The sequence below is a fragment of the Arachis hypogaea genome, chromosome 4 (genome assembly GCF_003086295.3).
Source record: "Arachis hypogaea cultivar Tifrunner chromosome 4, arahy.Tifrunner.gnm2.J5K5, whole genome shotgun sequence".
Lineage (NCBI taxonomy): Eukaryota > Viridiplantae > Streptophyta > Magnoliopsida > Fabales > Fabaceae > Arachis > Arachis hypogaea.
The window spans coordinates 121,570,389-121,595,096 of NC_092039.1; the positions used below are offsets into that span (position 1 = coordinate 121,570,389).

General features: G+C 27.4%; 1 protein-coding gene across 1 annotated transcript; it reads left to right on the forward strand.

Moving 5' to 3' along the window:
• Positions 1-15,551: 15,551 nt before the first annotated feature.
• On the forward strand, positions 15,552-18,636 carry LOC112797702 (ranBP2-type zinc finger protein At1g67325). The gene is made up of 7 exons (XM_025840770.3): positions 15,552-15,754; positions 15,912-15,957; positions 16,688-16,800; positions 16,918-17,119; positions 17,430-17,543; positions 18,012-18,118; positions 18,267-18,636. Exons 1-7 carry the CDS (start codon positions 15,740-15,742, stop codon positions 18,390-18,392), a joined length of 723 nt encoding a protein of 240 aa, XP_025696555.1. The 5' UTR covers positions 15,552-15,739; the 3' UTR covers positions 18,393-18,636.
• Positions 18,637-24,708: the final 6,072 nt, after the last annotated feature.

Here is a 24,708-nt window from a genome sequence, read left to right on the forward strand (position 1 = left end):
GACTAAAAATGACCAAGAATTGACTAATTTATAAAAAGAGAATATGTGGTGATTTAATGAGTTGAAAACGAATTTAAGATGCTCCAACTCTCTAGAAGTCTACCATGCTCCATATGCTCTGCCAAATGTCAAGCTTGTAATATGTGAAAAATTTAAGAGATTCAAACCCATGCACTCAAGGATACAAGGAAGGTGATCATACCACTGTGCTTGGAATGCATCATATTACTATATAGAAAAATTATAATATATATAACAATCTTTTATTTTATTTATATTTAATTTATTTTAATTTTAAAGTCACTCATTTTAAAATTAATTATATTTTATTTAACTATAAATTTTATTAAATATATACAAATTAAAAAGATAAACAAAAAATTTATTAATCACAATTTATTTTTTTATGATTATATAATATCTATTAATATTATTTTTTAATAAATACTTGTAGTATATAATAATAGGTAAATGCTCACATACAGTTGTCTTCGTATGAAATTAATAGTTGAAAAATTTTAGATAATATTTAAACTCATGCAAATTATTGCGCTCCACACCAGCCTAATGGACGTCAGAACCGAACCAGTGTAAGTCTATTGAATTACTCGGTTATTGGTTCAATCGGTGAGTCACTGGTCGAACCGGTTAACCTGGTATAATTAAATAATTATATAAAATTTAATTATTTTTGTACTTTTATTTTGTTTTTATAAAAATAACTATCATTTTCAAATTTTAATACTTTATTAATTAGTTATATTTATTGCATTATTATATTGTTATAGGTAAAAACTCACATACAGTTATTTTCATGTGAAGTTGATATTTAAGAACCGTTAGATGATTTAACAAGTTTGACTAAATATCATCTAAAAATTTTTAACTATTAACTTCTTATGAAGACAACTGCATGTGAGCATTTACCTATTATTATATACTACAAGTATTTATTGAAAAAATAATATTAATAGTATCATATAATCATAAAAAAATAAATTGTGATTAATAATTTTTTTTTATCTTTTTAATTTGTATATATTTAATAAAATTTATATTCAAATAAAATATAATTAATTTTAAAATGAATGACTTTAAAATTAAAATAAATTGAATATAAATAAAATAAAAGATTGTTATATATATTATAATTTGTCTATGAAATAATAAGAAACATTCTACCATAGTGATATAGTCACCTTCCTTGTATCTATGTAAACAAAGGTTCGAATCTTTACTAAAGCTCTACAAAGGTTCGAATCTTTACTAAAGCATTTTAGAAAATTTTTTAAATATCACACGCTTGACAGTTGGCAGCTGGAGCATATGGAACAAGATAGACTTGTAGAGAGTTGGAATCCTACATTTGGCTTCAATTCATTATATCACCACTACTTTCTATATCACCATAGAACTTTCCTTATTAGTATATGTTTAAGATATGAGGTTTATATTAGTACACTTTTTAAATATTTTTAGAAAGAAAAAAAAAAGTAAATATCTTTTACTTATAATTTATATAAATTTCATAATTTTAATATAATATAGCTTAGCTTATCTTCGTTATAATAACTACTCTACTACACAATCGTTGTATCAGTAATAAGATATACAATAATATTCAAATCATGACTTATAACTAAATGTTTATTTTATTATACAAATAGTAGATATAAACTCATTTATTATTATTTCAATATTTTTTAAAAGAATAAATTTATAATTTTTATTATTTAAAAAATAATTTTATAATAAATAAAAATATTTTAATAATACATCTATATATAAATTTTAAAAATGATAAGTTAATAGTTATATTATATTTTTTGTTTTACTCTTACTAAGCATAAAATATTTACCTTCTTAATTATAGATATTTAATAAAACTTAACATTGCTTGTCAGATTCTCAAGTTTGAGAATAGGCCTCTCAAATGGATTAAGTTGGTTTATTGCCGCTTGGAATTGAATTAAGGTTAAGGACACTCTTTTATAGGTTGGAATACGTGGTATAGGTTGAATTTTGAACTAAATATAAGAAAAAATAATTTACATCCAAATGTAAAATAAGATGTTAATTATTTGGAAAAGTATAGAGTACCAATATATTATCTGCCAATTTATTGTCAACAATGATTGATTATTATATTTTAAACACATATATAAAGAGACACATCCAAAAAATATATCTATAAAGACACTTCTATTAAACACAGTCATAAAAAATACATTTTTATTAGACACATCTACAAAGACACTTCTATTAAACACAGTTATAAATAAGAATTGGCAGATGCTGGCAGAAATGTTGTTGGTAACGTAGCGGGATTGTAATTATTTTCACCGTCTTATTTTAAAGAAAAGGCGTTAGTTATTCTTTAACTTTCAGTTTTTAATCGGTCTTTTAATTTAAATAATATTATTTAATTAAATTTTAATTAAAACACATTCTTATTTTATAAATAAACAATATTCTAAAAATCGATTCGATTTGATCGGTCGAATCATCAATCGAATAAAAAACTGCTGATAAATATGGTTTGGACAACAAATAAAACTGTCAATTTTTAAAATCGAAGTTGGACTGTCGAATCGGTCGGGAACCGATCAATCGAATCGAATCGGCCGATTTTTGAAATTTGGGCAAAACGCTGCGTCTTGCATGCTGAAAGGGCTAAAGAAGAACTCTAGTCACTCACAGAGGCACAGACCCACTCCTCTCCTCTCTAGCATCCACTCTCACCTCTCACATCTATAGTCTGACTCACCTCGAGCTTCTGGCACAACTTCTGTCCAACCACCGCCGCGTCACAACTTCCATTATGCTAACGTCATATCAGCCTTCAAAAATCGCAGCCACCGCAGGGGAGGAGGGAGCCTCTGCTGCGTCGCCGCCGTGCCTCCATCACTGCCAATCCATCACTGCCATTGCTAGGATTTGTTGGAGCTGCGCAAAGCCATGGTCGTCGCTGTCACGTGAGGAAGGAAGCGAAAGAGACCGAAGCTGCGAGAGAGTAGGTGACTTCCCCGCCGAAAGCTGCTGCTGAAGACCCCATGATAAAAGCGGTTCTGCTTGAATCTTTGAAAGTTGTTTTGATTTCTCCACTATTGTTGCGATCTGCTACTTTCTTTGCAATTGTCTCTAAGCGTACTTTTCTGGATTTAGAGTTATTTTTTATTGAATTTCTGGATTTAAATTTTGAATTCGTGCTTGATCGGCAATTTCTGTTTAATTCTTCTTATTGTTGTTGTGGTTGAAATTCAAAATTAAAATCTGATTTTTCTTCTTCGTCAATTTCATATTCTGGACTTGTTGATTTGTGAATTGATCTTGTGAAATTGAATTTGTGATCTGTTGTTGGATTTGTTGCTAAATTGCTTGTTGAATATGAATTTGCATCGATTTCGGCCTCTCTTTTTTCTTGAATTTCTGTTGATGCTGCTGCTAGTCTTATTTTGTTGATAGCTGAGATTTGGTTGCTTCTTGATCGATTTGTGGTAGTTGCTGTTTCTGCCTTAGTCTAGCTTTAATCTCTTTCCACTCAATTTTCTATTCTGCAACTTCATTCTAGCAAATTTCTGGCAAGCTTGGACGCATATCCGGTTGGTGGCGATGATAGAACGCAATTTCGAATGTTTTCAAATTGGCAAATGAATTGAGCGCCTTCCATAATTGAATTCATCTCAGAGCTTTTCCTTTCAAACCTCTTTTTACTTCTATGAATCTCTGCTCCTCTCCTCAGGTATTTTTCTAGTGTTCCAGTATTGCTCAGTACATATTGTTCATCCATAACCATCTTTTCTATCGAAGATTGAAAATGTATCTTCAGATTGTTGAGTTATTTGTTTTTTCATGAAAAATAGAAGAAACCTCTCAATGAGAGCATCAATGTTAGAACTCCTCCTTTGAGTTAGGGAGAGAAACTCTAAATTGAATCAAGTTCAATATCAATTTATTAATTCCTTTAATATATTGATAAAAGTCTCTTATCTATACTCTTAAAAGACTAAGTAACTCTAATGAGCATAACTAGTACCTTTTCTAATATTAAATCGATAAGGCAAAGGATTGTGAATATGAATGAATGTGATAAAATTGTGAATATGAATAAATATGATTGATGACAAACTTAGATGTTGGCATCTTATGTTTAGTTTGTTGTTTGTTATTTGACTTTTGAGTTTGTATTTGAATGAGATCATAACATTCTGATTTATATAGTACTTTTAATTTAGATAATATTTTAAAGTTTATATTAAACTATAATTATGTTTTAATGTGTTTATTTATATTTTATTATAAAACGATTTTTTCGGTTCAATCAAGGTCGAACCGGTTGAATTTATAAATCAATAAACCAATAACTAGAGCGGTTTGATAATCGGTTTGATTTTCAGAACCTTGTAAATAAGTATGTTAGTAGCCAACGAGTTATAACTCAAATGACATAATTTTTTCATACTCACCTAAGAGGTTGTCACTTCATAAGTGCAGGTAAATTTACTATTTTATACTTAATATTTTATTATTATGCATCTTTTTAAGTTTATAAATCCGAAAAGATTTCGTAATATCTATCTAATTTCATCCGATTGATTATTATTGATTATTTTTTAGTTACATTTTTCTCATTTTTAATATTTTAACATTTTAAAGTACGGAAATAAAATTATATGCGAGTGGCCTAATCACTTAGGCTGCGTTTGGTTTAAACATAGACATTGAAGACATAGACATAACGAGGCAAAAATTTTTTTACTTTGTTTGATAATTATACACTGGGCATAACAATAAATTGCAATCAATATTATCCCAGTAAAAAAACTACTGAAAAAGAGAGGATAATGAACAAAGTGGGAATTAAAGAAAAAAAAGGATAAAATTGAAAAAGTTTGTGTATTATAAGTTGTCTCTTAGGTAGTGTTTGTTTACAGATATAGGATATTGAAATAGGGATACAAAAACACAAAATTGTGTTTGTCAGAGAAGACATGAACAGAAATAATGTGTCCAAGGACACTGAATTAGTGTATTTTGTGTCCATCCTGACAGGAAGGACACGAAGACATTAACAAAGTACACAACTTATTTTTCATTTTTTTCTGTTATTATTCTTGTTAATTTTTTATAATTATATTTTTTATTATTATATTTTTCAGTCTCAAATTTTTTGAATGAAAAAAATGAGAATAAATTAGATGTTCATAATTTGTTCTAGTTTATCACAAAACAGGATACAAGAACACAAAATTTTGTGTCTCTGTCCTTTACGTCTTATTCTTAGTGTCTTGTCTTATCTTATTCTCAAAAACAAACGCAGCCTTAGTGTCTCAGGCTAAAGAAGAGACATGAAAGACACGTATTTTATGTGCTCTTGTTTACTAAAAAATTTGTGTCTAATAAACCAAACGACAGACATACTACCGTGTCTATTAAATGATAGATATTTCTAGCAAAAGAAACGCTGTATTAGTCCTCTAAATATTTAGTTTGCGATTTTAGTTACGAATGATTCACAATAAAAAAAATTAATGACTATGCAAAAGAAAGAAATGTTGCAGAAAAAAAAATTTAATTTTTGTAATACCTTATTCATAAAAATTTATCTAATATTTTTATTTTTTATTATTAGTTTAATTTTTCGATTACTTATATATTTGAACATTAATATTTTTAAAATTATTAAAATTTATGTTCATAATTTTTTTTCAATTATAACACATATAAAATTATTAAGTTATATACAAAATATTTTTAAAACACATCCAAAATCATAAATCTAAAATTTAAGTTTAAATGTTGAAAACAAAATTAAATTTTTTTATATCTTATTCGATAAAAATGTATCTAATATTTTTATTTTTTTATTATTAGTGGAATTTTTTCATTACTTATATATTTGAACGTTAACGTTTTTAAAATTATTAAAATGTATGTTCATAAAAATATTTTTTTTTTCAATTATAACACATCTAAAATTATTAAATTATATACAAAATATTTTTGAAACACATCTAAAATCTTAAATCTAAAATTTAAATTTAAATATTAAAAATAAATAATTAATTTTTTAATATCTTATTCGATAAAAATGCATCTAATATTTCTTATTTTTTATTATTAGTTGGATTTTTTCATTACTTATATATTTGAACATTAACATTTTTAAAATTATTAAAATGTATGTTCATAAAAATTATTTTTTTTCAATTATAACACATATAAAATTATTAAGTGATATACAAAATATTTTTGAAACACATCCAAAATTATAAATCTAAAATTTAAATATAAACGTTAAAAATAAAATTAATTTTTTTATATCTTATTCGATTAAAATGTATCTAATATTTCTTATTTTTTATTATTAGTTAGATTTTTCATTCCTTATATATTTGAACATTAACTTTTTTAAAATTATTAAAATGTATGTTCATAAAAATTGTTTTTTTTTTCAATTATAATACATCTAAAATTATTAAGTTATATACAAAATATTTTTGAAACACATCCAAAATTATAAATCTAAAATTTAAATTTAAACTTAAAAAAAATATTTTTTTATATCTTATTCGATAAAAATGCATTTAATATTTCTTATTTTTTATTACTAGTTGAATTTTTTCATTACTTATTTGAACATTAATGTTTTAAATTATTAAAATGAATAATTAAGTTAACTTTTTAGATCTTATTCAATAATAATATATCTAACATATTTTATCATACTATTAATTGAAATTTTTATTATTTATTTGAGCATTAGTATTTTTTCATTTTAAAGTCTTTGTTAATTTTGAAATTAAAATTTTTGAATTTTATTTAATTTGGTTTTTGGATGTGTATTTAAATTATATTTTTTAGTAATTAAAAATATTAAAATTAAAATAAAAAATTTTAAAATTTCAGTTTTATTTAGTTTGTATTTTAAATGTGTATTTAATTTTTAAAAAATACTAAATCTATTTGAATGTATTTATTTTAATTTTTTTAAATATTGTAATAAAAAAAACTGAATAAAAGACTATTTTTAGAAAATACCTAGTTGAATTGCTATTTTAATAATTGTTGAAACTGTTGTATTCTGCATTGATGACGGAATCAATTGTTAATTGGAAGAAGAAGATTGTAGAAGATAAGAGGAAACAGGTTGAGAAAGAGAAAATTGGAGACAAAACTATTTTCAATATATTTTTGATACATTTTCTTTAATAATTAATAAATTCTGCTGTCACATATATATACATACATGTATGTATGAATAACTAATTTTACTAACCTAATTATGATAAACTAATCTCTATAATTAGTAAGCTAACTATCTACTAACATTCTTTTTTAAATTGATAGTTATGTATACGGTCATAATATTAATTTGGAGTAAAAACTGCCGTCTAACTATGACTTTATCTAATTAACTAACAATAATCTAATAATTTTATTTCAAAATTTAAAATTTAAATGTAGTTAAATTAAGTTATCAAAGATAAGTTATTAATTTGAGTCTATTCTTAACTTTTTATAAATTTGTAATTCAATCTCAACAAATAAATGTCTATTTAATATTTATCGATTGAAATTCAAATTCAATCACTAAGATAAACACACTCTGTATAATTATAAATTTTGATTCTCATCTCTTAATTCTAACATTTTTCATCATAAATCTAAAGAATATATATATCAAGGAAAAATACATATCAATGAAAAAATATATACATATTCTTAACTATTTTAGTAATTTTACCAATGCGTATTGCATCTTTCAAAATTTATTATTAAAATCACATACACTTTTTAAAATTAATTAATCAGGTGTCATTCTTCGTATATTACTATACACAATCATAACTAAAAACGAAATAAATTGTTACTATAAGAAAAAACAGTATATTAAATAATTTATTTCAAAAGAGTGTCATTTTAATAATAAGTCTTGAAAAAATATGGTACATTAATAAAAAACCTTAAAAATTATTGTACGTTTTAAAATAAATTTTGGTGTGTGTCTTTAATTTTGTTCATACTCTTACCTAAATAATAAGTCAGGTTCAAGTTAAGTTAAAAAGTTCAATCTAAGAAAACAAAAAAAAAAGTTCAATCTAAAATGTTGGTTTTCATTGTCTATCTGACCTCTACAAAGAAATTGAGGTCAACGCCAACAAACACTTATTTATCTAAGTGAATAACTGCTTCCGTAAATCTCTCTTTTTACTTTTAGAAGAAAGATCCCAACAACCCTAAGATAAATAACGGTTATCCACTATCAAAAGTGGAACTAGTTTATCGATAGTTATAGGCTCATCTCCTATAAATATTTTGACGCATTCAAGTACAGCTAAATTCCAATATAGCTAAACCTGCTTAACTCCTTGCTAACTTAGGCATTAGAGTGTTTTGCAGGTACTATCCCCATCCTTTCACACATATAATTCGGACGACGACTCCCTGACAAATTAGAGGCCACCTTTCTTAAATACTTGGACCTCAGTAAGCAAGTCCAAGCCCAATCCACATCTAATTTCAGGAAATCTCCAGAACAAGTTTTTTTTTTAAAAAAATAAAATCAAATTTTAGATAATTAACATTTTACCTAATTACATTTCCAAAATAATAATAATAATAATAAATAAATAAATAAATAAATCCTAAACATATTAATTATTATAATATCGTAGCCATTTGGCCATTTCATCCTCCATTTCTTGGCTGAAGGTATAAATTGGGCCAACTTCACTTCGCCTCCCGCGAATCAGTGCGAAAATAGCTCCCAAGCCGACAACAAGATCACTTATGTAAATAGGCTAATTTTACGGTGTTTTTTGTTTGGTATCTAACTTTTACCTAAGTTATTTTTTTTAGTAACTTTAAAATATTTAAAATTTTTTAATTTTTATATTTTTAAATTTAAAATTAATTATTTTACCTATTTTAGTAATTAGGCAATATTTTTTAGACATTAAACATCATGTAAATAATAGCCCACAAAACCAAAAGTCTCAACCCACCTTTGTTGGTTCGTTCTAGACTTCTAGCTCATCTCATTAGAGTTATAATATTCTATTTCTTTTTAATCAAAACCATTATTTGGGGATAGGGTTGAAAGTGAGTCAAATTAGTTTATGAACTGTCTTTTTAATCAAAACGATTATTTGAAAATAGGGTTGGAAGTGAGTCAAGCCGACTCCTAATGAACTGTTTTTTTAATTAAAACGATTACTTAGAGCAGAGACAGATCCAAAAATATTATTATAGGAGATTAATAATATATATAATATTAAAAAATTATACAAAAAATTATATAATGTAAGATGTATTACAAAAATATACTGATAAATAATATATTTTAAAGAACAAAAAATGTGTGTACTTTTTATTAACGAAATGGTCGATTTTTCGTATCATAAAATTCATTGATAATAGAATCTGTCAAATTTTTAGCAATTTTTTTTAATATAATTAAAAGACAATTAGTAAAAATTTCATCTTCTATTTTATTTCTGAGCCATTCTTCACAATATTCATAACTGAAAAGATCCTTCAAGTGTAATAGTTGAAACAAAGAATTAATACCAAATGAATCAAGAAAGACGGTAAAAAAAATTCACTTTATGAATTTTGAAAATTTTTATTTAATTAAAAAATATCTTTTTTAGATTTTTCTAACATTGTTATTTACTTTTTAGATATTAAAAATCATTAATATTTAGGTTGGATTGAACTTTTATTTATAATAGACTAAATATTAAATAATTTTTTTAAATAATTAAATCATACTTAATAACTTATTAATATTAATTTTTTTTTAAAAAAATTGGGTCCGAGGCCTCCACTCGTTCCCTTTATGTCCGTCCCTACTTGGAGATAGGACTGGAAGTGAGTCAAGCTGACTCGTAACTCATGAACCAGCTTGAACTCGACTCATTAATAGCTTGATAAGCTAAACTTGTGAATGGGTAAGTTGAGTTTGAGCTTAAAATTGAGTTCATAAATTAAATGAGTCGAGTTTGAGTTTGGATAAACTCAACTCATTAGCTCGTAAACTAACTCGATTATATATAATATTAAAAGTATAGATTAAATGCATATAGAATATGCATATTAATAATTTAATATATATATATATAATAGTAATATATAATTTTACATGATTTAAAATTTTATAGTTTTTTTTATATATAATTTTATTGTAGAAAATAAATAAAAAATTTATAATTGATAGATAGACAATATATTAAATTTATATTTTTTAATATATATATAAAAGTTATAATTTATTGATATAGAATTATAGATTATGTTTCTATTATTTGAATCAGCTCATAAGCTCGAACCTACTCGTGAGCTTTTGTTGAGTTGAGTTTGAGTTTACAAAATAAATTCGATTGTTAATGAATCAAGCTGTAAACCAAACTTAATTTTTGTAAGTCAAACTTATTTTAATTTGGCTCAACTCAACTTATTTCCAACTCTCCTTTAAAGACTAAAAATTTAACTAATTTTTTTAATACGAATGAAAATGGTGTGTTATGCATTGTTATTAGAATAATTGGTATTTTTTAATATGGTATTAATGTTTTTTAAATTGTTATTAAACAATTCGATAGTCAAATTTGTTAAGGTGCGAAGAAAAATATGAAATCGGAGGGTTCCATTTTAGTGCATGCAATTTTTTAAAAAAAAATCACATAAATTAGTAGATCTGATTTTAATTTTTTAATTATCTAAAATAAAAGTCGGAGGGTTTGATTTTAATATGTTTAATTTAAAAAAAAATAAAATTAAATAATCCGATTTTACTATTTTAAAATTTGTAAATTTTTTTCAATAATAAATCGATACATCTGATTTGTGAAATAACTATAACAATAAAATATATTTTAAACTAATTATACATAGATATTACTGATTTTTTATTTTAATAACTAAAATAAATATAGTAATTAATGAAATAAATAATTTAAAAAATATTTATCAAAATAAATACTTCTGTCTTATCTCGTTTATACTGTAAATGAGATAAGACATGTAAAGGTAACACGTGTTTAGAATGTAAACAAGATATATGGAGGCTTATCTTATTTATATTGTAAACGAAATAAGTAGGCTAGGCGACGTCTTTAAATATATATCGTTCACAGCCTTTGACCGAGTCCCATTTTAACTTTTTCACCACCTTTCTCGTCTCTTTTACTCCTTTTTAAACAAATTATCAATACATATGACGATGGCACACATAACTAATAACGATGGAGACATTAACAGGCTCAATGAGACTTTGCATTATGGCGGGGCAGCCAATTTTGAGGTTAGTTCTTTTGTGTTAAATTTTGTGCAATCTCATGTAGATACATTTTTGTACGTAGATATGGTTAGCGTAGTCACAAAGAATCCGTATATAATATGTAATGTTAGGAACAGGTTGCTTGTAGAAATTTGAAATCCTATTTAATTGTGGTAGATTATTGCAACATAGTTATTAGTTTGAAACTCTATGTCCTAGTTAGGTTTGTTTTAGTATCAAATATATTAAAATTAACATAGTGGTATTTGTCTAAAAAATAAGTAATTAAAAATGTAGATATATTCTTAATTAGATATATCTTTAACTTAAAAAAAAGAAATATTTATTTAAGTTTAATATTTTTTATCTTAAAAAGATCCTACTACAAAAGGTATAAAAAATTTTAAAATACTGTAAGAATTTAATAGGAAAAATATGGAAGCCTATTTAAAATTTTGAAAATACGAGGATCGTTAACTATTGAAGATCCAATTAAACTTTTCAAAATATTTCTTTATAATTTTGAACTGTTTTTTTTTTTAGAGGCCTTACCTTCTACTGCCCCGCCGAGTGAGCCATATTCTTCCTCCACTGGATGCTATCGTCCCGTATCTAGCTGAGACTGGATTCGGTGATACGATGTCCCTCAAGATTTCACATTCGACAATTTCCTAATTACGACATTCGTGGAGCGATGGTGTCTGAAGACGCACACATTTCATCTCCTGTGGGGTGAGGCCACTATCACCCTGCAGGATGTGGCGTCACCTAGGGTTATGCGCACACGGAGATCCAGTTGGGGTGCCCCGTGACTTCAGTAGATACTACCACACGAAGACGTGGCAGTTTGTGGAGTGGCTGCTTGGTGCCAGGCCTCCGGTGGCGCCACAGCAAGGCGCGCAGAGGAAGGAGTCGTTTACCCTGAAGCTTGTTTGGCTGCGGGCCCGTATCCGTCACGTATTCTTTGTCGGACTCTTCGTCACCCTCCTCCACCTCCTCCACTGGAATGGAGACATGAATGGGTGGTGGTACGAGAGGACGATCGTCTTATACGTAGGTCGAGTGTACAGAACCAGCACGACCAACGTCTCCAACCTCGACAGAAAATTCCATCACTTGTTCCGTCATGATTTTCCATGGATGTTGAACATGAGACGCACATGCTCGTCCCGTACAAGCCGAAATAGTCGAAACTGGAAAACTCAATTACCCTTAGGTGTCAGCAACCTATACCCAACCTTTCCCACCTTTCTCGCAACTTTACCACCGAAGTTACTCAATATCAAACTCTTCAACTCTAACAGCGTACTTACACGCTGAGTCCGCAACAGTATCGGATTGTCACACTCAAATATAATCTCGTTGTCGCCATTTCTCATACGACAATTGGGGTAAACACATACAACTATGTACACGTTATTACTGGCCATTGTTGCCTTGTTTTTGTGATAAAAATGGGACAGAAAAAGAAATGAAATGTGCGAAGAATGTTAAGGGTTACACATCTTTTATACACGTGAACGAGATAACACTATCTCGTTTATACTGTAAATGAGATATACACGTGTTACGTCTACGTATCTTATCTTATCTACACAGAAATATTTATTTCGATAAATATTTTTAAATTATTTATTTCAGTCATTATTATAATTATTTTATTTATTAAAATAAAAAATTCTAGATATTACACACGTTTTTTTAATAAAAAATTACTTTACAAAAAATTTCACTAGTCCATAAATCCATGGAGTAAAATAAGCCTAAAAGTTCAGTGGAAATAAGAAAAAAAAACATTGAGTTAATAAATCGGATCAATAATTAATTCGATCAAAGTCTTGAGTCACCAAATTTTTTATTTAACTATTAAATTATTGGTTGAATAAGTTAATTTAGTTATAATTATATAAATTCTTTATTCTTTATATAATAAGTATTCTTTATATAATTAAATTAATTTAGTTATAATTAATTAATTTTATCTATCGATTTATTAATATGAATGCGTATAAACAACTTTTCATAATAATTTATTTCAAAATACGATTCCAAAAATAATGACTTATTATTACAAAAAACAGACGATCATAAATTCATAATTTCTCCTCTTGATGCTGTTTTTGCAAATACTTCTTTTTTCTTCGTTTAAAAATAAAAAAAAAATTTTTTACAGGAATAAAAACATAAATTAACAAGCACTAAATTGAAAAATTATCTAATTTTCAAAAAGAAATTGTGAAAATTTCCTTTCATAAAAAAATGAGTTTTTTACTTAAATAAAATAAACCACTACCAAAATTATTGAATTTCCCTAAATCAAAATTTGAAACCTAAATATCATCTTTCTACTATTATATAAATCATTATAGGGACATGAGAATTATATAATATGTTAACCATGTCACCCAGGAACGATTTATGCATGAATGGCCTAGTAGAATAGGGAGTAAATCATTGCAGGGCACACAGGATTATAGGTAACGCATAAATCGTCCCATCCTACAAAGATTCACGTGATTTTGAGCTAAAACACACAAAGACTTGACACGATTAACGTTTAAAGCAAATCCTCTCAAACTTGGCACGATTTATGTATAATAGGGTACTTTTGTTTATAATATTTTAATTTAAATTATATCTATTTAAATTTTGACTTAAAAAATAAAAATATATTTTTTATAATTTCAATTATTAACTTTATTAATAAGATTAAATTAAATTAAAAAAAGAATAGTAACAAATTATAAAACAAAGAGTACTAAATTTTAATACATAAATTTAAATTTTTTCTTAAAAAAAATGTCAAAAGGTGTTAGAAAATATTAATTTTGCATAATATAAATTCATGTTGTTTTAAGTAACATAAATTTAAGTTTTTATGAAATTTTTAGTATTGGTTATATTTTTTAATCATTTTTATTGATGCATATTTTTAATAGATTTTTTTTGTCTTTTTTTATTTGACTTTGTATAAATTTTAATTATTTATTTATAATTTTAATTATTAATTCTATTAAAAAAATCAAATTAAATAAAAAATACTAACAAATTATAATAAAAAGAGTACTAAATTTTAATACATAAATTTAAATTTTTTTTTAAATGTCAAAGGGTGTTAAAATGTATAATTTTGCATAAGATAAATTTATGTGGTTTTGAGTAACATAAATTTAAGTTTTTATAAAATTTTTATTATTCGTTATTCATATAATTTTTTTAATAATTTTTATCGATTCATATTTTTTATAATTTATATATTAGAAAATAACAAAAAAATTATATAAAAAATATGCATAGATACAAATTATTAAAAAAAATTACATGAGCAAGAAATACTATAAATTTTATAAAAACTTAAATTTATGTTACTTAAAACCACATAAATTTATATTATGTAAAATTATATTTTTTAACACTTCTTGACTTTTAAAAAAAACTTAAATTTATGTATTAAAATTTAGTACCTTTCTTATTATAATTTGTCAGTATTTTTTTATTTAATTTGGTTTATTTTTAATAAAATTAATAATAAAAATTATAAAAAAATAATTAACAAAGTCAAATAAAAAATGACAAAAGAAATTCTATAAAAATATTTAAAAAATTATATGAACAACGAATACTAAAAATTTCATAAAAACTTAAATTTATGTTACGCAAAACAACATCAATTTATATTATTTAGAATGATATTTTTTTAAAGAAAAAACTTAAATGTATATATTAAAATTTAATACTCTTTTTATTATAATTTGTTAGTATTCTTTTTTTTATTTATTTTAATCTTATTAATAAAATTAATAATTGAAATTATAACAAATATATTTTTATTTTTTAAATTAAAATTTAAATAAATATAATTTAAATTAAAATATTATAAATAAAAGTACCATATTATACATAAATCGTGCAAAGCTTGAGAGGATTTACTTTAACACGTTAATCGTGCTAAACTTTTGTGTTTTAGTTTAAAATCACGTAAATTTTTATAGGGTGGACGATTTATGCGTTACCTATAATCCTGTGTGTCTTGCAACGATTTACTCTCTATTCTCGTAAGTCATTTATGCATAAATCGTTTTTGGGTGGCATGGTTAACATATTATATAATTCTCATGTGTCTGGAACGATTTATATAATATATATAATTGTAGAAAGAAGATATTTACTTTTCAAAATTTGATTTAGGAAATCCAATAATTTTGATATTGGTTTATTTTATTTAAGTAAAAAATCCTAAAAAAAATTGGCCAATAAATTCGACGAAACGGCGAGTATTAAACAAGAAGAAGAAAACAACTCCGCGTTCTTTTGCTTGGTGGCGCTGACGCTGTCTCTTTCTCCGTGTCTCTCTCTTTCTCTCCCTCCCCCTCTCTCTCTCTCTCTCTCTCTCTCTCTGCTACACTCTACTTCACTCTTTCTCTCTCTCTCTCTAACTTCTTCTGACCCCTTCCAATGGCTTCTACTAAGGTAGGTTTTCTTCAATTTCTGTGAATTTTTCAAAATTCTAGCACATTCACACTGTCTTTTCTATAGATATATACGACTCTCTGTTCATGCTGAATGGTGCAAAGATTTAATCTTTTTCTGTTTCTTATATATGGGTTTTGTGCGTTTCTGCTCTCAGGATGATAATCGAGGTTCACTCGGATCAAAGAGGTTTCGAAACGATGGTATGTATTACTGTTTTGAGCTCCAAGTAGCTTCTGTTAGAGTTGAAATCTTGTTTAGTTATATGGGCTTGTAATTATCTTTATTGTTCTGATTATTTGAGGAGGAATTTGAGCTACTCATTTGATTTTTGGACTATGTAAAAATTGTATTAAAAAATTGTGTTGTGGGTGACTTTTAGTTTAGCATTCACAATGTTAGTGTGTGCATTTTTACTGTTTGTAAAATGTACACTCTTGTGAAAACTGAAATCTTTGCTGTATCATGAAGGATTATGCTGTTTTTTACTTTAATCTCTGGATTAGTAATTTGAGATAGGAGCATGATGTCTTAGAAAGTGTGCGGCTTTTCTTTGCTTTACATGTCATTTAGAAGAAACATGGAAAACTAGGTTTTTTGCTGTAAGGTTTCTTTTTTATTTTTTGATAACCTAAGATGGGAAAACATTGGCACTAAAACGGTTTTATAATGTGTTGTTTGATATGCCATTTATTTCTATAGTGATTACGGCTCACACATGGGGAAGTGGGTGGGATCATGGTATTTAAAAATTAGAATTTGATATTTTTGCTTGATTGATATTTGATTTTAACTATTCGATCCCGCTTCTGTATTTTGTGTTACACCGTGATTCTTAAATTTTTTGTTTTGGAATGAAAACCAAAAGACAAAAATCTCAATGTATCAACTAGCCTCCAAGTGTCTCTCAAATTTTTTTCTTGTCATATTCAGCTCCACGTAAAGAAGGAGACTGGACCTGCCTCAACTGTGGAAACTTAAACTTTTCATTCAGAACTGTTTGCAACCGGGGACATTGTGGTGCACCAAGACCATCCATAATCCAGGTAAGTGTGTGTTTCTATAGATTAATAGATTATCATGTCAAGAAGTTTTTTCTTTTGGAGACGGGCCAATTATTCTTGAAAAGGCATTCAATGGACAAGATCCTCTGTATTCTGCAGCCTGCCCCAGTTACAAGCCCATATAGAAACACTCCTCCCTTCTACTATGGTGGTGTTGGGGCTCCTCCTCCACCATATGGAGTGTCTGGCCGATTTGGATCCCCAATGCCACATTCTGGTGTGCAATATGATTATGGTCTGTATCCTAGGCCTCGTCTACCATATAGTCCAGTACCATCATTGCCACCTGGAAGCTTTGGAGGTACTCTCTTAGCAACTTTATGAGCTGATTTTCTGCATCTACTGTTTGTTTCATTCTTTATGAACTCCCCGTCAGTTTGATTCTAACAGAGAGAGGGTTGCTATGTGACAATGTTACCTTTTAGGTACTGATGTTATTCACCTTTGAGATTGATTATAATATATTTGAGTTTTTGGTGGAATCTGTACTGTTCGTTTTAGAAACATGATGGTTGCTAATTCCTGTTGGTTCTTGTTTCATTATACTTTCTAGTATCTCTTGTGTGTCCCTACTCCCTAAATATAATCACGTTTTCATTGAACTGAATCAGGTATTCCTTATGGTCCAAGGCCTAGTATCAATGGCTATGGATATGGCTTTCAAAGTCCTCCATGGGCCGAAGGACTGATAACTGACAATTTTGCATCTCGGAAACGCCGAGGAGGTAATTTTAATATCCTTTTAACTTCTTATTAACTTTAAACTTATACATAGGTATCCACATTTTCCCATATTTGTGAAATCTAGATATAGTTTATTGTGTTTTTGCATTAGCTTATTTTGTGTTAAAAGTAATTTACAGTTGAAATTTTGGAGAGGAATTTTTTGATTAAAAAACAAATTTCTCCTAAATCATACATTTTCTTGATCCATTATTAATTTTAGTTTGTTGATCCATATAACCGATTCTACATAGTAGGACAAGGCTTTTGTTGTTTGTTGATTATATGTAGTGGAGGAGCTTGAGAAAAAATTTTGGAGAAAAAAGAAACTTACTTAGACACGTTATATGTTGCCGTGTTCTTTTATTTATATATGTTTAGTAGTAATATGGCATCCTAACCCTCTTCACAGGAAATGAAAAAAGAAACATTAAGAAAAACTCCAATCTATTTTTGTATTGGTTATGCAGGGCCAGATGGCTTGTCCGAAGGAGACTGGATCTGTCCGAAATGTGAGAATGTTAACTTTGCTTTCAGAACAACTTGCAACATGAAACACTGCGGAGCTCCAAGACCTGTAAGTGTTTTCCTCTGTTTTGCTAATGCTCTTACCATCATCGCTATAATTTTAGTAAAATATTTGTTCCATTATTCTAGTTTTGTAGCATTGCTAACAATAGTCTATGCTAATTTTGGCTCTAATTTGTTTTCCTTTTCTCGCATAGGGCGCAAGTCGAGGCGCTCCCGAAGGCAGTTGGACCTGTAAAAAATGCGGTAATCTCAACTATCCCTTTAGAAATGTGTGCAACAGAAAAGACTGTGGAAGTGAGAGAACAACCTCTGCCATGTGAAAATGTCAAAAGAGTAGTATTATGAATGTACAATAATATGTACATACATAGAGGTTTTGTTTAGTGCATTCCTTCTCCTTATGTAAAAGAAAAAGTTATTATCTCTTAATTAGGAATTCGGAAACTAGACCGCTAGGAAAGAAGAGTTCTCCATGCAGATCATTTTTACACTGGTTGTTCTTGATGATAACTTATTTTGTTAATTTTTTTAAAATGTTTATGGAATTTTATTTTCTTAAGGTTACTTAAAATTCACTATGAAGAATTTTGCTTCGTGTTGCATATTGAGGTATGTTGGGAGAAATAATATCCCCTGGGAGATTAGAGTTTACTAATATAATTAGTGTTTAAAATTAGGCCAAAATAGCCAAAAGTTTGTGGCCCTTTGTAATATTCGCCACTATTTGGACTATTTGATTGGAGCGTAATGCCTTGTATTTTGACTATTTTCAATGATAAATATTTTGAAAGAGAATGTTAAATGGAACAGGATTAGACATCTAGAATCTATTTATGGTGTAAACTTCATGACTTTTATATAGGATTTTCCTTTCTAAATTTGGAAAGTTATAATTTTATAGATTTCATTTTGTTTTTTATTTGAGTATTTGCTTATTTTGGTCTCCAGGAAATTTTAAACCAAACACTTTAGTCTTTAACTAAAATTAATTACTCGATTGGTCTTTGGATAATTAACTTCGTTAGTCATTTAGGTTTTTTATTCCATCAACTCTAATGGGGGACAAAATAATCTCTTGCAATTTTAAAAGGGGACAAAATGATCTCCGATTCTCTTTGTTCATAAATGATACTGTTTTCTTCCAATTTCTATCATATCTAATAGTTTAACATTGCAACTTTAAATTAACTAATTCATACTCAGGAAAGTAATGACTATGTTTTTCAAGTACTTGTCGTCTTCGATGAATCTCATGAATCTAGACAGCAAGTCCGATTTGTTAAGACTTGTCGTTGTCTTCGTCGTCTTCGTCATCTCCAGTCCTCCTTTGCCTTATTATTTTCATGGCCACATTGTCCACCACTCCGATTGCTTCCTTCAACTTCTTCTCTTAATTAATATTCAGTAATTGTTTTAGTTTTTATATGAGCAGCGACGGCGACATTGCTTGCCATACTGATAGCTTGGATGCGAGGTTGAAGCTGTCTGCCAGCTTGGACTTCGGGAGAGAAGGAATGAAGCACTCGAGGTCCATTCCAAATGAGAATTTGCATATGATGTCGAAGGAGAATCTTCTCATGATGTCCTAATATTCAACAAGCTATATTGCTTGCCGAAGAATGGAAAAAGGCGTGCCATTGGGGTAGTTGTGGAACTTGGTCTTGAGAATGTGGTGGAAGTTATCGGGGTTGAAGGTGATGTTGTTATCGAAGATGTGGAGATGGATGTTTCTCGTGGGTGAAGTGCGGAAGAGGTGGGTGTACTAGTCACAGAAATTTGGGAAGTGTGTGGTTCATGACATGTTGAGGTAGGTGCGACATGCGTGATAGTTACACCATGACATGATCTTGGAGTTGAAGATGAGGAATGAGAAGATGGAGAAGACTGTGAGGGTGAAGAAGGAGAGTACAAATGTTAGGGTTATGTGAGATATGATAAAAATTCGGGAGAACAGAACGGTGTTGTTTCTGAACAGAGGGGTCAGAGACCATTTTGTCTCTTGTTAGAGTTGTCAGAATAAAGGACTTAAGTGATTGACGGAGTTAATTGTTAGAGATCAATTGAGTAATTAATTTTAGTTATGAACTCAAGTGTCTGATTCAAAATTCTTTGGAGACCAAAACGAGTAAATACTCTTTTTCTTTTGTTTGTATAGAAGAATTTTCATCTCCAATTTGTATTATACTTATCACGGAAATTATTTTTAATATAGAAACTGTTTCGAGGGTTACTTGAAACGTTGGTTTGGGTCTAAACGTGAGGTCCAGATCTCTTAGTATGGCAGCGTTCGACTTGTTGATGCCGAGGTGTCGCCTGTCTGAGTTTCTCGTGAGGATGTGAGGGGTGGTACATGCAAGAGACTCCGATACTTAAGTTAGCAAGGGTTTTAAACAGGTTTTTAATAAAGTAGAACGTGAGTTATACTTGGGAGGCTCTAGCGTATTTATAATAAAGTAGATAACCACTTTTGTTGGAATAGTTCTATTTTTTCTTATAGATAAACATTCTTTTTATCTTAGAAGTTTGTTGAAATCTACTTTCTATATGAGGTAAAATTAGTTGGAGAGATTCGAGGAGACAACTACCTATTAGTTCAAGTAGGACTGGACTTTTAGGTTGTTGTCCGACCTCTTTAAAGTGGTCGGGTTCAATGAAATTCACTTTTATGGGTGGATCTTTTTATCTTTTTGGAACCTGACTTTTAGTTATTGGACCAAGTATATGAACAGAAATCATGGTGGTGTTAATTTAATAATTTTTTCTATTTTCTTTTTAATAAAAGAGGAAAAATAAAAGGAGCCGAAATCCCCTTCTCTTGCACTTTCAGACTACTTTGTGTCATCTGGAGTATGGAATCCACTACTTGGTTTTAAAACCTGTTGGTTTGGCAAAAGGAGTAAAATAAGAAAGATCATCATCGGAACCAAAAAAAAAAAGGGATCATTATCTAATATTAGATTGATCTCAATGGTGTTTCAAATTTCATACAGTGGATGCCGTAAACAGAAAAAAGTATCAATAAACGATCCCGCTAAACTTACAAATTAAGAACATTCGTTTATTGTCTTCATATAATTGGAATATTGAATATTCTTGGAACATGCATTGTTACCATGAAACAACTTTCTTATATTATTATAAAGTTACGTACAAGTAACAAGTACTTTTACGTTATTTTCGATAAGGTTGAATATATCTTTTTGCATTGTGATTCAGATTTAAATTAAAAGGAAGATTATTTCTGTTATCACTAAATTAATAACGTGTCAATGCATGAATTAATGATGTTAAAACAAGAATCAGCAATATATTCGTTTGTTCCAAATGTAAGCATAAATGATGCTTATAAAAAGATTTGTTAAACATTATACAAAAACTAAGCTCTAAATAGAAAATCCAAATTCCAAATATTTCTTGTTCTTCAGTTTAGAATCAACATATGGTTGAGATCCTCATTGAATACTTTATATAGATGAATTTGTATAATAACTTTTTTTTTAAGTAATATTGCAAATGGTTAGTAGAGTTCCATAGAGGTTAAAATAAGATTTTCATACTTCTGTATGTGATTTGGCAACTTTTCAGTTTTAAAATTTTAGTTAGAGTTTTTGAATTTTAATATAATATTAAAGTTTATTGTGCAGTTATTATTTGGATCGCACTACATGTATGTGTCTAGTCATGAAATTTTTTACACTTCAAGTCTTTATTGTCATGATTATGAGTGGGTTTATCAGAATTTTATATCGCATAAAAGATAAAATCTTGATAGATTTTATAAGAACTAATTAATCATTCCTTCTTAAGCTAGAATTTTGTATATAAATATACTTGGAATGAATATTGTTATCTATGAAACACGGACACTTCATTGAGTATTCAGACATATTTTGAATGCAACACTCATTTAACACGCATGTCTTTTGTGTCTAACCGTGCCTTAATAGAAAATAAAAAGTTCTTCTTCGAATACGTTTAGCTAAATACCATCACATGTCAATGTGTCCAACCTCATTTTTAATATATTTTCTTGAATTAAGTTTACAAATAGTATATATTATTATTTATTAGATCAAAAAATATTTTAAATATTTTATATAATTAAAAATATTAAAAATGGTTAATAAATTAATTTATATTTTAATATTGATAAAATATTAAAATATTATAATAATTTATTTAAAAAATATTCTATATTTTATATATATATCGTGTTTCTCTATCTTATAAAATTTAAAATTCATGTATTGGCATATTTATATTGTATTGTGTTTCATATGTATTTCAGTGGCCATGTAACTTAGATTGTTATTCTTATTTTGATCGATAATACCGCTCCTTTTTCAGTTTGTGAATTTCTAATCTAGATCCCAAAGAAAGGGCTTCTCAAACTCTTTAAGCAATGTGCGTATAATAAAGATTATTATTATTATTATTATTATTATTATTATTATTATTATTATTATTATTATTATTATTATTAGGGTGATAATACTATTATTATATCCAAACTTAATTTGGTTTGGTATCAGATTTGGAATCATGGAATCTAACCCGACTCGATTACTTAATATATTATATTAAAAAGTATAGTATTTATCATATATATGTACTTGTTTCAAAATTTTCCTTTTTAATTTTTAGTGTTACATAATTTTTTTTTCATTGTTCCTTTTTATTTTTTAGTTTTTCTTATAAATTTAATTCTAATTGAATATTCCATTACCAGAATCGATCCAATCCTGATTTAATAAGTTTGAATTGATTTGAGTTCTTTTACAAAAAAAAAAAAAAAAATACAATAATCTATTTCAACCCAATTAAATTTAATCGGTTCGATTTTTAAATTTACCCTAAACTTGATCCGATTACACCTCTAATTCACTGCCGGTTTGTTAAGTTATAAAAGTTTTCCTATTGGGGAAATAAAGGAAAAGAATGCATATGTATGTATGCATAACCATCCTCACTAAAATACAAAGACCTCTAATGGTCTTTTGATCCTTCCTAGGCTAATAAAAATAGCCAGCATGATTACAGTTATACAAAGTGATGAGGAATTTAGGACAATTTTGGGAATAAATGAGTCCAACATGCGAAAAGAATTGAAGTCAATCAGACTCATGATTAAGATGTTGGTGACAAAGTTATATACTATACTTTAATTTACATATGTTAAAAAAAGGGGGAGCTACATAATTGTTTTTCAGTTTTTTATTTTTGGTATTATTTGTCTCTAGTGCGTTGATTCTAAGGTAACATAGTGCGTTGGTTTCAAAGGAATCAATAGATATATCATATATAGGATGGCAAATATAAATGTAATTTTAATTATTCTTTATAATTGAAATTTAGATAATCACCATATATACTATTAATTAATTTCAGTAAAATGTCTACTTTAGTTTTAGTTAAAGCAACCTTTGATACTTGAATAACTATAATTTACGCATATAAAAACAATAACCACCATATTAATGAAAAATGTCCTTTTTAATGTCTATAATACTTTTAAGATAAGAGTTTATGTATAATTGTTTTCGTGTGAAGTTAATAGTTGAGAACCGTAAATGATAATTTAGTCAAATCTATCAAATCATCTAACGACTCTCAACTACCAACTTCACATGGAGTTAATAACTACACATGAGTTTCTACCTACTTTTAAACCATTGGGTTGTACTTAACAATCAAGCACTATTATTTATTCAACAACTATTACATAATTAAATATTTGCGGTGGTTATAAAATTTTGATACCACTTAAAAAGTGTGCTAAAAGTAAGTTAATATTTTTTACTATTTAAAAACACTTTCTAATTTCAAAAAATAAAAGATAAAAATATGATTGAATTAAAAAATACTGTCAAATAAAAAAAAAATATGACTTTAACTTTAGTCACATTTTTTTAAGTATTGCCGAAATTTCAGAGATATTCTAGTCAAAATAATCATGGCCACTATAGAATATGCACACCTACGTAATGCTTCTTTATCCTTAAAAGTACATACAAATTAAATCCTTATTATACATTTATACCTATCTAAGAACAATAAATTAACTAATAAACAATAATAATCATAATGGCATGTAATCATTTGAATAAGGCAATGATACATAATAAGTAATTAAGCATAGCAGCTTCGTTACTTTTTCCATAGATAGAAAAATTGAAGTCATGATGGCCGGCGGGAACATTTGATGTAAACTATGGTTACGTTGCATTGTATGTTTATATTGTTTTTGTCATTCTATTGTGGTTTGTTCTTTTTCATAGTTGGCGCTTTGCTTCACATTAATTATAACTCATTTTCTCTTTGAGGTTTCTACAAATATAAATATATGTTACATTCTTGCAAAACCCTAGAACCATGATCTTAAAGAGAATTTGGTTATGGTTTATATGAGTAATAATCGAGAATTATATATTTTGTTTGAAGAGGTCTCAACTTCGATGCAAGCGAGAGAAATTCTTAGGTAGGCTCGTTGCATTGAGAAATTTAAATAGTATGCATGAAGTTTTAGGTTTGAATATCGGTGAAAACTCATATGCAGTTGTCTTTATGTAAAGTTGATATTTGCATTGAGAATCATTAGATGATTTGACAAGTTTGACTAAATCATCATCTAACGGT

What these genes read in the sequence shown, in the direction of transcription:
- LOC112797702 (XM_025840770.3), top strand. An exon ending in CAAGACCATCCATAATCCAG is followed by an intron (nt 16,801 to 16,917) that starts GTAAGTGTGTGT and finishes TGTATTCTGCAG; the next exon opens with CCTGCCCCAGTTACAAGCCC. An exon ending in GCCACCTGGAAGCTTTGGAG is followed by an intron (nt 17,120 to 17,429) that starts GTACTCTCTTAG and finishes GAACTGAATCAG; the next exon opens with GTATTCCTTATGGTCCAAGG.